This window comes from Emys orbicularis, chromosome 2 (genome assembly GCF_028017835.1).
Source record: "Emys orbicularis isolate rEmyOrb1 chromosome 2, rEmyOrb1.hap1, whole genome shotgun sequence".
In the NCBI taxonomy this organism is placed as follows: Eukaryota; Metazoa; Chordata; order Testudines; family Emydidae; genus Emys; species Emys orbicularis.
This window is the reverse complement of record NC_088684.1, coordinates 179159821-179174654: the sequence shown is the minus strand read 5'-3', so window position 1 is coordinate 179174654 and position 14834 is coordinate 179159821. Positions and strand designations below refer to the sequence as shown.

The window sequence follows — 14834 nt, the reverse complement described above, 5'->3', positions numbered from 1 at the left end:
CTAACAGGAATCTCTTCTTTCCTGGGACATTAATTTGGTATTAGCAGGATTTATGGGACTGCCATTTGAGCCATTAGCCTTGTGTTCTCTCTTCTGCTTATCACCTAAGACAGCTTTTCCAGTTGTAATAACAGTGGGAGAGCTGCAAGCTTCAATAGCCCTGTTGCAGTTCAGGGCAAGTGTTCTTGTATTTCCCCTCCGTGGTCCACCAATGGCACCACTCTAAGCTCCCAGCTAATCAGCTGTCACCGCTTGGATAGAGACCCATGTCACTCTCCCTCTTGACCAGGGCTTTTTCCCCCGATGCTCAGTTTTCTGCATACACTGTAATATCCCCATAAGCCAGACTATGTGCTAGCACAGGCCTGCACAACTCGTAAAGCGGCGAGGGCCATATTACTCCAAAGAAAACAGCTGAGGGCCGAAACCCCCCGAGAGCCGCCAACCCCCTCCCGCACCACCCAGCCCCCCAAAACACAACACCCCCCCCCACGGAAACAACCCCCACAGCGCTGCCGAAACACACACCCCCGCACCACCTGCCCTGCAGAAACAAATCCTCCTTCCCCAGCGCCACCCCACCAAAACAGCAGTATTGAACCTCGGTAATTTGTTATAGCGGGCCCCTAAGGTAGTATAAGGTAAAAGAAAAATGTCTTTTTGCTAGGAGTAGAATAAGATCTTCCCCCCCACTTTGTAATCAATTGCCCTGTTGAATGAATGAGGTGTGAATGAGGAAGGTGTGGAAGGCAGGCACCTCCAGACTGCTGCAACCCTTGGAGAGGGGAGGGCAGGCTCTAGGATTTTTGCCGCCCCAAGCAAAAAAAATTGGCTGCCTCCCCCCTTTTTTGTGCCCCCCGGCCCTGCCCCAACGCCACCCCTTCCGAACCCCTTCCCCAAATCCCCAGCCCCGCCTCCTCCCCCGGTGTGCCGCATTTCCCCCCCACCATTGCTTCCTGCGGGCCCCCCATGACCTCCCGCCCTAGCTCACCTCCGCTCCGCCTGCTCCCCAGGGTGTGCTGCCACTCCGCTTCTCCCCACTCCCTCTCAGGCGAGGGAGGGCAGAGAAGCGGCGCGTTCAGGGGAGCAGGTGGAGCGGAGGTGAGCTAGGGTGGGGGGTTGCAGGAAGTAACGGGGGGGGGGGTAGAGGAACCACTCCCTGCTCCAGCTCACCTCCGCTCCACCACCGCCGCCTCTCCCGAGCGCCCCGCTGCTCAGCTTGTCCTCCCTCCCAGCCTTGCTGCATGAAACAGCTGTTTTGCGCGCGGCAAGCCTGGGAGGGAGGGGGGAGAAGCGGAGTGGCGGCGGCGCGCTCAGGGGATCAGGCGGAGCGGAGGCAAGCTGGGGCGGCGGGGGCACTTTTTCCTCATGCCCCGGAGTCGGCGCCTATGATGGCTGGCGCCAGAATGCCGCCCCTAGAAATGTGCAGCCCCAAGCACCTGCTTGTTTTGCTGGTGCCTGGAGCTGGCCCTGGGAGAGGGGATGGGAGCCAGACCAGATCAGTAGAACAGGTCAGCCACCGATTCGCTGCTCGCCTGCTCAGCCTCCCCTCCCCCGGCTCGCCTGCTCACTTCCCGCCCGCTTGCCTACTCAGCCCCCCTCCTTCACCCACCGCTTGCCTACTCCCCCCCGCCCCCCCGTGGGCCGCACAGTGAGCCCACGCGGGCCACATGCAGCCCCCGGGCCGCATGTTGTGCAGGCCTGTGCACTGTTTTCTCTTCAAGCTATGAACAGCTGTAATTATCACCCAGCACTTTCTAAGCAAACATATTTATTCCACATAAAAGCTTTGCAGAGAAACTGTTTCTCTTCCTCCCCCCAACCCCCTCTCCTCCAACCCTATACACGTGATAAAATAGCTTGCCAGCGATCATCCCTGTGCCCTCACCCCCTGCAACTCCATCGAGGGCTTGGATCAGTGTCAGTCCTTCCAATCCTTCTGCAAGGATTGCTTCCCCTCCTCCTGGGACAGAACTTTCTGTCCATTTGTTGGATCAGAAAGAAGGCCCTGAGTCGTTTAAACTCAAGATATTTATCCAAGAGTGCTTTCCTTGTCTGGTCTCTGGAGAATCCAGTTTGAGCTAGCGCATGTGAACCTGTCCAGGTGATGGTACTTCTCTGAAGGTGTTACAAAGTGAATGAATTTGCCTAATCTCACCCTCTGCTGTTCTTAGTTCTTGCAGGAGCTGTAGTCCCCCTCCCCCATGGAATTACATATAATCTATGGCCCACAATGATACATAAACTTACTTAGTAAGATCTCTCAAAAATATTGTGGGAAATTTTCATGTCACATGCCCATATACAGTGTGTTTTTTAACAAGAATAAGCTCTCATTAAGGCCTCACCCCAAATTCTTATCAAAAGTGGTCTTGAATTTCACCTAAACCAGTGTCTTAAATTTACCAATGTTCTTCCAAAACCACATGCTTTCAGGGATGATAGCTGCACTCACTGGATATTTGTAGGGCATTTTCTTTTTATATAGACTGGAGAAAACTGATAGATCCTCACTAAGACTCTTTGTAGCTTATGCAGAGAGAATGAGAAGCCAGACAGTAACATCATAAAGAATTTCCAGCTGGATCACTGCCTTCATCAGGATTTGTTATGACCTAGCAAAGGTGACACCACCAGCAAGGATTACTGTGCAGTCTGCTAGGGCTCAAGCTACTTCTATGGCTTTTCTTAGCAATGATCAAGTCAAAGACTTTTGTAAAGCAACAGCTCAGTCTTTGGTACACGTTTGCTCAACATTATGCCATCATTGAAGCATCCAGAGCTGATGCAAACTTTGGTAAGACAGTTCAAATAGATTCTGATTTTCCGCCACCAAAGGTGTACTGGTTGGGGGAGGCATCTACAGTGGAATACATGTACAAACACTCAAAGAAATGGTTACTTACCTGTAAAGTAGTTATGGTTCAAGATGTGTTGTGTACCCACATTCTATGACACACACACTACATTGCTGCTACTGTAGTCTAGTATCCTCAAGATTCCAGTGCAAAGGAACTGGATGGGGAGAATTGTTGAGGTGACCCTGCCCTTTATTCTTTCAACTAGAGGCATGAGGACACTCAGGGTTCATGCACCTCCCCGATGGATACTGCTGACCAAAATTCTTCAGCTCAAGTGCACTGGGTGCATGCTAACCTTCAGTGAGTGGAATAAAACCAATAAAGTGTTCAAAAATGTCGATACCATATGTAACAGATCTGAGGGGAATTTTCTCATAACAAAAATCTTTTTTTTTATATGCCAAAATGCTACAGGCCTGTGACTCAAGTCTCAAAACATAAGAGTTTACTTTAAAATGTTCTTTATTTTGAGAGAGATTAGCTGCAGTACCTACTTGTCAGAAAAAGAGTTACTCTGGAACCTTTTTTTTCTTTTTATCTGGAGAAAGAATATTCTTAGCAGCAAAAGGAGCTGATTTTTCAGTATTTCGTAAGGAGTTGGATTTTTCATAAATCCTAGAACATTCTTCAAATATTTTATTGAACATAGGATACAAGACATAAGCCACAATCTAAGGAAAACAAAATCCTGAAATTATATTTCAGACTGGTCTCAATTTCTTTTCACTCCTAATTAAGACTTCCATTATAAGTGTTGTGTGTATAACACATTCCATAAGTGGAGAAAAGAAAAAGTATCTTCATAAGATAATAGCAGAGCGGTGTGGCTTTGGTGTCAGGAAAGTTGCTCAACACTGATTTCTTCCTCTACAGCAGTGGTGGGCAATCTGTGGCCTGCAGGCCGCACACAGCCCATCAGGGTAATCTGCTGGCGGGCCGCGAGACAGTTTGTTTACATTGACTGTCTGCAGCTCCCAGTGGCCACGGTTCATCATGCCCGGCCAATGGGAGCTGTGGGAAGTGGTGGCCAGCACGTACCTGTGGCCCGCGCCGCTTCCTGTGGCTCCCGCCGCTTCCTGTGGCTCCCATTGGCTGGGAACAGCAAATTGCGGCCACTGGAAGCTGCGGGCGCCCATGCCTGTGGACAGTCAATGTAAACAAACTGTCTCACGGCCCGCCAGCAGATTACCCTGATGGGCTGTGTGTGGCCCACGGTCCGCAGGTTACCTACCACTGCTCTACAGACACTGTCTGAGCTATAAGGGCTTATCTACACAGGGAGACTCAGGAAAGTTATTACAATTTAAAGGTGTGAAGTTAAATTACATTGTTTCATAGAGTTTAAGGCCAGAGGAAACATTAGATCTTCTTGTCTGACCTCCTGTACACCACAGCCCATTAATTTTTGCCCAGATACCTAAAGCATTCAATCCTCAAGAGGCTAACCTATGTGCCTTAGAAAGAACAGGAGAGACCAATGAGGCTTCATATAAGTGAAGATAGTTCTGCAGCATATTGGTCCTGCTGTGAGCTTGGCAGCTACGGGCAAAACATAGGCACTACCCAAAGGGAATTGTTTTAGGTAAATATTTGTACTGGTGTTTATCATGTTTTGAAGATACAGAAGTTGCAAATTGGGGTTTTACCAAAAAAAAATCCAATCCAACCTAATTTCAATCTCTCTTCCGTGAAAATTATTTATGTAGAAGGCTTCCGCTAGAATTTCAACAAAATGTTGTATTCCAGAATTTGATCAGTGTTTAGTCTTGGCTGTGCCACTGAGTTGCTGTGTGGCCTTGAGCAAGTTATACCTCAGCCTTAGTTTTCATATTTGTAAAATGTGATTAATTACTTACTGTATCAACAGCGAAGGGTATATAGTAAAGATTGATTGTAATGCTTTTTGAATGTGTAAAGTGCTTTAAAATAAGTGGATCAGCATTCACAGAAAAGAATGATTTGGATGTCGTCATTATCTTGGGACTTGTATAGGTTTATAACCTTAACTATGGTATTTAAACTGATGGAAAAATTTGAAAGTTTAGAAGGAATCTTCTTCTGGGACATGCTTGCAGGGAGCCTTGGTACTTTTTGCTTTCCTCTGCAGCATTGAACAAGTATAGTACCTTAGGATCATGCAGACATATATCTCACAAGATCAGTTTCCTTTAACTGCAGGTTGGGACTCGTCTATGTGAACATTTAGTTCACTGCAAGCTGGGGTCTGCTTCTGCCATGCACTAGCAGTGCATGTCAACAGGGTCCACATGGACAAACAGTTCATTAGTGTGGTTTCATCTATTTCCATTTCAGAGCAGAGTAGATTAAAGCATACTAACTGTTCATCAGCAAGGTTCACACAGACAGTTCAGTGTGTGGCAGACTAGACTGGGGTAGATTCACACTGTGTAGCTTAGCACAAACTAAATGTTCATGTAGACAAGCCCTTACAGGCATTGATAGACAACAGTTCTTTCCTTCAATAGTTCCTTTCATTTTAAAAAGATCTCTATTAATTATGCTTGGATGAACATTGAAATTGTTTGTGGGGTTCGTGGTAAACAAACGCTTCTGCTTTGAAACTAAGTTTTATAAGTAATGTCATTCCAAAGGATAATCTTTGCTCAAAGTTATAAGTAGTTAAACACAGGAGTTTAGAATGAAAGTGCTGTCTCAACATTTCTGTTATCATATAGTATTATGGTAGTACCTAGAAGGCACAATTGTATAAAAAAATTGTTGCTACACCAAAGACATTAGCTTATTACACCATTTTTGTTACGCATTAGCTGCTCAATTCATATAAATAGTCTTTCCAAAACAACCTCCAGTGATGTTCAATGTATTGTTCTGTTTACTCAGCTATTGTTTTGTAGTCACAACTGTACAAAGATGAAAGTGTGACTCTAGCTAGTACTTCCCCCCCCCCTTCAGCTATAGACAAATCACTGCTAAATTCCTAGAATATAGTGATTATATTAACCTACAAATTTCACATATGTAGATCACTGCTGTTCTACCAATATAGCACATCCTTCTGTTTCCTTCAAGCAGGTTTAAATGAAACTTACATTTATAACTCCACGTCAACCCTTCACATTATAGATACAAATGTGATACTTTGATTCATAACCTCAAAATCTTGAGCTCCTCACCCAGGTGAGAATATGTAGTAGAGGATTTCTGAAACATTCTTTAGTTAGTAGTAGGGATTTGTTTTGGGACTTTTACCTCTTCTACCCTTTTTTCCCCCCTTCTCCTATGCAGGAAAACCAGCCATTGCTCATAGAGACTTGAAATCAAAAAATATATTGGTAAAAAAGAATGGAACGTGTTGTATTGCGGATTTAGGACTGGCAGTGAGACATGATTCAGCTACAGATACAATTGATATTGCCCCAAACCACAGAGTGGGAACAAAAAGGTAAAATCATTAACATACTTATCAAATTATTTTTCTTCAAAATGTGTCTTCCTCTCCTTTCTGTGTAAGAAATTGATAGTCATGGGTCTGAATGGCAGTATGACGAATAGCCTACAAAATTGTCTGCGGCAGGCAGGGCTTCCCCCACACCCATCCTTTCCAGTCAATGGAACTACTCCATGCTTAAGAGCCTTGCTCAGTCTGGGTCTCTGTGTGTCTATAGCACTGCAAAAATTTGTGCAAATGGTACTGGGTATTGGGAGATCAGCACCTCTTCAATATCTTCATAAATGATTTAGATAATGGTATAGAGAATACAATTATAAAGTTTATGGATGATACTATGCTGGGAGCGGTTGCAAGTGCTTTGAAGGATAGGATTAAAATTCAAAATGATCTGGAGAAATGGTCTGAAGTAAATAGGATGAAATTCAATAAGGACAAAGGCAGAGTACTCTACTTAGGAAGGAACAATCAATTGCGCGCACATAAAATGGGAAATGACTGCCTAGGAGGGAGTACTGCAGAAAGGGATCTAGGAGTTATAGTGGGTCACAAGCTAAATATGAGTCAACAGTGTAACACTGTTGTGCGCGCAAAAAAAATGAACATAATTCTGGGATGTATTAGGAGGAGTGTGGTAAGCAAGACATGAGAAGTAAGTCTTCCACTCTCCTCTGCACTGATAAGGCCTCAGCTGGAGTATTGTGTCCAGTTCTGGGCGCCACGTTTCAGGAAAGATGTGGACAAATTGGAGATAGTTCAGATATGAGCAACAAAAATGGTTAAAGGTCTAGAAAACATGACGAATGAGGGAAGTTTGAAAAAATTGAGTTTGTTTAGTTTGGAGAATAGAAGATTGAGGGGGGATGTGATAGTTTTCAAGTACATAAAAGGTTATTACAAGGAGGAAGGTGAAAAATGGTTCTTCTTAACCTCTGAGGATAGGACAAGAAGCAACAGGCTTAAATTGCAGCAAGGGAGGTTTAGGTTGGACATTAGGAAAAACTTCCTATCAGGGTAGTTAAGCGCTTTAACAAATTGCCTAGGGAGGCTGTGGAATCTCCCATCATTGGAGGTTTCTAAGACAAGGTTAGACAAACAACTGTCAGGAATTTTCTAGTGATTACGTAGTCCTGCCTTGAGTGCAGGAGCTGGACTAGATGACATATTGAGGTCCCTTCCAGTCCTACACTTCTATGATTGTATTCCCAGCTAACTGGCTTCTTGTGTGAATTACGATCACAAAGCCTTCTATTGTATAATGATATAACCTCCATCCAGTCTCAGTTTGTCATATACATGAGTTATTTTAGACGAATCAGTAAGGGTATATAGGGTAGTATATGCCGGATGGAAATAGAAAGTTGGTGCCTGACATCAGCCTGAAATATGCAATATAGTTGTCTGACCAAATATAGGAAGTGAATGGTGCAGAGTAGGGTATCTAGCCTGTAACGTGGTGTTGGACAGATATCTTGTGAGGGAAATATGAAAAGTTGCCTATACCGAATACCATGAGGTTGGGAAAGGCAATGGTCTCTAGCCTCTGATTAGGGAGTAGGTTTGAAATGTATAGGCCAGCATGCTCTCTCTCTTCCTTTAGGAACCCACCTCCCAGGTTGGGAAACTGGGGGTTTACTTTCTTTAAAAAAAATGTGCGTTTAATAGTGACCTTACTTCATTTCTCTTTGGCTGCATCTGTGCAGTTAAAATCTTTAGTCATAATTCACCTTTGCTGCAACACTCTGTTCCATTTTGTATTTACCTGTGACATTCTTGATTACCTTTCCCAGACCTGAAGAAGAACATAGTGTAGCTCAAAAGCTTTTCCCTTTCACCAGCAGAATTTGGTCCAATAAAATATTACCTCACCTTCCTTGTCTGTCTCGTATCCTGAGACCAACATGGTTACAGTGCTGCCAGCAGAATTGTAGACAGGACAATTAAGCTCTACTCCATTCTTTGCTACAGTTGCCCTCATTGTTAATGATGCTGGGGCTAGTCTAATTCTGAATTACAGCTAAAAAGCTGTCCAGTGTAGACAAAGTCTTTTGTTCCTTATCAGGCCTAAAACTTTAGTAACATGTTATCAACCCTATACAGTTCAACATTAATTCCTACTCCTTGGAACCACAGAAGAGCCACACAAAGTTAATTCTATATTTTACTAAAAGACTGACATGGCATAAATTCAGGTTTATCCCATCAGTGTTATACAAGTCTCCAGACTGAAAGCACCCAACTTCAGCACATATCTTATTGTTGCTATTCTTCTTTCAGAAATCTTTATTACTGTTTTATCCATCCATTCCCCCTTGAACCAAGGCTATTTTATTCTTGTTTATAATATTCCTTTGAATGTGCATTCTCAGAGGCCTTCAGGATTAGGGATCTATTTTAATTTCTTACTCTCTAGATTAGAAAACTACTTCAGGGGAAGAAATTTACACTGGTGCAGGACTTTGTTCTATTTAATCTTGGTCCTGGGTAAAAAGTACTGCTAGATGGAATCACCAGTGGTGAGGGACAGATGGTCATGAGAATGTCGCTACAGGTGGCTATGGACTGTTCTGATATGGCTACAGGGTTGATGCCCACAGCCATCATTGTGTGATGAGCCTCGTGGCTCCAGGCATGCCATGCAAAATACAGGACACAATAGAGGACCTGCTGTTTTAGGGAATTAAGCCCTTCAGCCAGAGAACAGAGTAAGTGCTCCATTCTCTCAAGGACTCAACAGCCACATTACAGAGCCTGAAGACATACCAGTTCCTTACAGAGAACCTTACAAATGTAAACCCCAGTAAAAACAAAGGACTTCTCCTTACCCCTGGGTCGACTGTCAGAATACCAGCATCAGAAGAAAACTAGGTGAGTGGATGCTAATCATCTGCCTCCTTGACTAATCCAGCTCTCTGGCTCAGCAAAATTGATGGTTGTGTTAAGAGCCACAATGGAGCTGACCTATAGGCTGTGCTTATCTTCAGGAACTGCCTTGTCCCATTCCACGAGGCTTGGGTAGCTATGACAATGAACAAGTGGGTATTGGACATCACTTTTCAAGGCTACTTTATACAGTTCCATTCACTGCCCCCTTCCCTGCCAGCTGCTCTTCAGGGGCCCTTCTCAAAAGAGACTTACAAACAAAAGTGATTTCATTGCTTCATCTAGGGGCCATAGAAGAGGTACTGTGGGAATACAGGGGAAGAATCGTCTACTCCTAATTCTTCCTTTTATCCTCAAAAAGAATTGACGTGGGGAGTGTCTTCCTCTCTTTTAGCCTAGACCTGAGGAGACTCAACGAATACGTTGCCGCAGATTAAGAATGGTAATGCTTGCCTCCATTTCATTTAAAGTCTCCAAGATCAAGAACAGTTCATGGTTTTCAACTTGCAGGATGTTTACTTCTGCATAGCCATCCACCCAGCCCTCAGGACGTACTTAATATTCACAGTGCGGCCCAACCATTACCAGTATAAGGTTCTGCTGTTGAAATTCGCCATGGCACCAACAGTCTTCACAAAATGCGTAGCAGTAGTAGCAGCACAGCTCAGAAAACGCATTCACATCTGCCCACCCAGTAAGAGGATGCAGAATACCTAAAGTTACACCGTCTCCCTATTTTTTCAGTGGGGCCTCCTGGTGAACTATGGAAAAAGTCTTATTCCCTCTGTGGCAGAGCTCTGACCTTGTCCCCGTGGGTCCTGCCCTTCTAGGCGGTATATGCTAGCCTCAGTGGCTCTCTGTGACCCTCCACATAGCCCTTCTCTCTCTAGGGCCAGGGTTACAGTCTACTGAGCCCTTTTCATCATAAGCCAGCAAGGAGGTTGGTGAGAGAACTCCCACAGTCTGTTGTCCCTAGGGCTTGTTTTAGAACAGTTTAGCCTCCTGTCCTGACCGGGACCTGACTTCCCCTCCCAGGAGGTGTTCCTGTAGTGGTGGGTTGGGGGGAACCCGGGCCCGCCCTCTACTCCGGGTTCCGGCCCAGGGACCCTAATGGTAGCAGCTGTTGGCAGCCAACCTTTCACTGCCAGAGTTGCTACATTTCCCTGGGCCACTTCCCCACAGCTCTCCTGCTTCTCCCTTCTTCACCCTTACCTTAGGGCTCCCTTATCAATAACTTGAGGGTGTCTTCATTAACCAGCCCTTCAGCCACACTTCCTCTCCCCTGGCTCTCCTCTGCCTGACTAGAGTGAGCCCTTTTTATAGTATCAGCAGGGCCTTAATTAGAGTCAGGTGGTCACATTAGCTTAATGGCCTCACCTGACTCTTTGCAGGTTAATTGGAGTCAGGTGTTCTCATTAGCCTGGAGCAGCCCCTGCTCTGGTCAGTCAGGGAACAGAAAACTGTTAATCCAGTGGCCAGTATATCTGCCTTCTGCTATTCTGCTGTACCCAACTGGCCTGGGTCTATCACACCTCATAGACAATAGAGTTTATAGAGTCCTGATCAAATCTGGGGAGGTTTGCTCTCACCAATCCAAAGACAGATTCCTGTCAATGCAAGCAGTGGTGCACCAAATACAGATCCAATGATGACAGTGCAGATACACTTGCGGCTGCTAGGCTTCATTACTGCCCACACCAGTTCTGACTTAGGATGGTCTGTCCTTCAGCAAAACACCAGATGAATGCGTAGTGGTGATTCTACCTCATGTAGCAGATCTGAGCTGGTGAAAGGAGCCCAAAAACATGTGGGGGAAGAGTACCATTCTCTACCCTCTTCTCAACAAGGAGTTTAATCATGGATGCTCCAGGTACAGTTTTGGGGAGCCCATTCTTACTCCTGGGGGAATTCTGTACCACTGTGCATGCGCAGAATTTATGTCCGTTTAGGGTGACCAGATGACAGGAAGAAAATATCGGGACACAAGGGGGGGGGTCACCGGCGGAGCAAAAAAAACCAAAAACCGAGTGCTGCCGGTGTAACGACACAAACAGCTCCCTCTCCCAATTCCCTACTGTGGCCCAGTGCTGCCGGCAGTCGAGGGGGGGAGGGGGGGAGCAGCTGAGAACAGCCGAGTGCTGCGGGCAGTCAGAGGAGATTATGCACCCTCCCTTAGCTATGCATACCTTCAGCCTCTGGTTTTCAGGAGAGGGGGGGAAAAAAACCAACCGAGAACAGCTGAGTGCTGCCGGCAGTCAGAGGAGAGGGGGGGGGGGGGGAAAGCTGAGAACAGCCGAGTGCTGCCGGGGGGGGGAAGCGGAGTGCAGCGTCCCCACCGAAGATCGATCGGGACACGGGACAAATACCTAAATATCGGGATGGTCCCGATTTTATCGGGACGTCTGGTCACCCTATGTCCGTTGCAGATTTCTTTTGCTTCCCCACAGAAAAATGACTTTCTGACTGGGAAGCAAAGGTAAGCCACAAGAGCGGTCATGCAGCTCTCCCCAGCAGTATGTTTCAGGGGCCCAGGGAAACTGGCAGAGAGGTAAATCACTGTGGGGCAGGAGGCGGGACTGGGGAAGATCCAGCTGGTGGCTCCTACCCTGTACCAGGATCAGCTGCTAGTCCTGGCTGTGCTGGGAGGACGGGACGACTTCTTCCTTTGTACAGCATCCAGGGGCAGGTCCAACCCACCCCCAGATTTCTCCCTCAGCTGAAGGAAGTTCTGCAAACTCCCTTACCTGCTTCCTGCACCCATTGCTCCTCAGCTGCAGGGGGAGGGATCCCTGTACAGGGAGCTGCTCCCCAATCCGCCCAACCCCTGTGCATCCAGACCCCCTCATACCCAGACCCTCCCAGCGAGCCTCCCCCCACACACACCCCGATGAGCCCCACTCTCCCTGCACCTGGACCATCCTGCCGAGCCTCCCATCCCGCAGATCCCATCCCCACCAAGTCCCAACCAGCTGCATCTGGACCCCCCCCACTGAGCCCTCCACACCCATACCCCCTTGCCAAGCTCTATTTCCCCCACACCCAGACCTCCCCCACTGAGCCTGAACCACCTTCACCTGGACCCCCCTGCAGAGTCCCATTACTGTTGCACCAAGAACCTCCCAACAAGCCCCTGTGCATCCAGATCCCCCCCGCACACACCTGGATCCCCCACTGAGCCGCCCGCACCCAGATTACCCCACACCTGGATCCCCCCCACACTTAGCACACTTGGATCTTGCCTTGCTGAGCCTGCCTGCCCACACTTGGTGTACACCTGGAACAGAGGGGCAGGACCCTCGGGTGTTTCTGGGGCAGGCCCAGTCCTTGCGCTGTGTCAGGGTTGGGTGCAGCTTCACTTCTGAGACTCGGTTTCCTGGGGGGAGCTGCACAGTGATCTCCCACCTCTGTGCAGCCAGAGGCCTGTGCTCCCCAATGCCATGCTGGAGCTTCCACATTTATTTGACAAAATTTGCAGAATTTAGAAATAGTGTGTGTGTGCGTGTGTGCGTGTGTGTGTCCTCAAGAGTAACCGATACAAGGGACTTGGACCTGGTAGGACATCAATGTGTTAGTGCTCAGAGTCATCAGGCTAGGCTCCATTACCTTTCATTCTGTGCTTCAAAACTTCACAGTTCAGCTCCTGATGGACAACACCTTTGATGCACTACATAAACAGGCAGGGAGGCACATGCTCATTTTTCCTGTTTGTGGAGTCCTTAAACTCTGGACATGGTGTCACCAACACAGTATAACACCAATGGCCCTTCACCTCCTGAGCATCAGCAACAATGTGGTGGGCTCTCTGAGCAGTCAGTCACCACTTAAAAGTGGTTGCTGTGGAAGTCTATTAGAGCTGATAATCATACATTGGGGAACCACCGTGTTTACCACTGATATAAAGTCCAAGTGCCAGAACTTTTTTGTTTCTATATGATCCCACGGTTGTTACTTGGCTCCTTGATTCTGCAGTGGTCTGAAGGCAGCTTGCATGCCTTTCCACAAGTTTCCCTTTTCCCTAGGGTGACTTCCAAAATCAGGAGACATGGCCATACTCATTCTTGTAGCTTTGTACTGACTGAGGCAGTTTTGATTCTGACCTACTACATGTGTCCATCTAGTCCAACTCCCAGAATACCTAGACCTGTTCTCACAACACCATGGCCAGATAATTCATCTAGCCTAAAGTTGATGTACCTGATGGTCCAACTGTTGGTTGGTTGAATCCCCAAAATCCTGATTCAGAGGAGGAAAATATTCTTAAGAAGAACTTACTCATTGAAGTTGAAACTATTCTCTATTTTGTGGACAGCCTAGCATTGTCTGGACCTGGTCCAGGCCTGGGTACCTCAGATCCCCTACTACTTACTGCACTTGAAAAGACATGCCTCTCATTCAGCTCTGTTACAGTGTACCTTGTACAATTTCACATTGCCAGATACCTGTACAATTGTGCTCCCTTTTCTCATTCCATGATACATACTTACTCGCTGGTCAGAAGAACCTATTTTTGTCTGGGACCTTGATCTAGTACTTTTGAGACTCCTGGCATTTCCGTTTGAATCTGACTGCTTCCTGCACCACCTCACTCTGAAGACAATCATAGAATACCAGGGTTGGAACGGACCTCAGGAGGTCATCTAGTCCAACCCCCTGCTCAAAACAGGACCAATTCCCAGACAGATTTTTGCCCCAGATCCCTAAACGGCCCCCTCAAGGATTGAACTCACAACCCTGGGTGTAGCAGGCCAATGCTCAAACCACTGAGCTATCCCTCCCCCTTATCTTGTTGATGGCCATTACTTCAGCCAGGAGAGTGAATGAGCTTCAGGCACTTATGGCCAAATCCTACATACTGCATTCCACAGAGAAAAGGTGGTGCTGAGATCATGTCCACAGTTCATTCCTAACATGGTCTGTTATCTAAACCAGTCACTCAACCTGCTTGTCTTCTTTCCAACGATACACTTGGCACAGGGAGAAAAAGTACACACACTAAATGCACCCGGGACTTTGCTTTATGTTGACAGGACCAAATCGTTCAGACTCTTGTCCTGGCTATTTATAGCCATAGCTGGGTGTTCTAAAAGTTAAGCCAATGTCCCCACAGAGGATATTGAAATGGATAACTCAGTGTATCTTGCTGTTACTATTTGGCTGGTGTACCTCTTCCACTGCAAACCAAGGCACTTCACCAGAACTCAAGCAATTATCCTCTGCCTGTTTAAAAATGTCAATTTGAGATCTCCAAGGAGATGACATGGAGTAACCCATTACCGTTTGTCAAGCATTATGCATTGGATTTAGCTGCTAGAATAGATGGCAAGTATGGGAAAGCAGTACTATTAGCACTGTTGAAATGATGCAGCTGATATTCCTCATTCCTGAGGGGCTACTACTTGCCAGTCACCTAGAGGAGGATCCACACTGGCATATACTGTACCTATAAGTGTGGTTCTTTGACATGTCAGTGTGGCTCCTATGATCCAACCTCCACCCCTTCTTTTTAGAGTCCTCTGCTACATTGGCCCTGATCCTCCCTTGCATTCTGCTCTGTATACCCTCATGTGGCCCCAATGAATATCAGTATGCAAAAAAATCAGATCTTGCGTGTGAGGCACATGTGAATCTACAGTTGATCCACGCTGATCACAACATCTCGA

General features: G+C 46.6%; 1 protein-coding gene across 5 annotated transcripts in view; it reads left to right on the top strand.

The window, feature by feature from the left end:
• TGFBR1 (transforming growth factor beta receptor 1) overlaps positions 1-14834 on the top strand; it is a 72890-nt gene that overhangs the window by 50099 nt on the left and 7957 nt on the right. For all 5 annotated transcript variants that reach the window (XM_065399370.1, XM_065399371.1, XM_065399368.1 and 2 more), the window contains one exon: positions 6129-6285. In XM_065399370.1, the coding sequence (XP_065255442.1) occupies positions 6129-6285 (157 nt within the window). The remainder of the gene's footprint in view (positions 1-6128; positions 6286-14834) is intronic.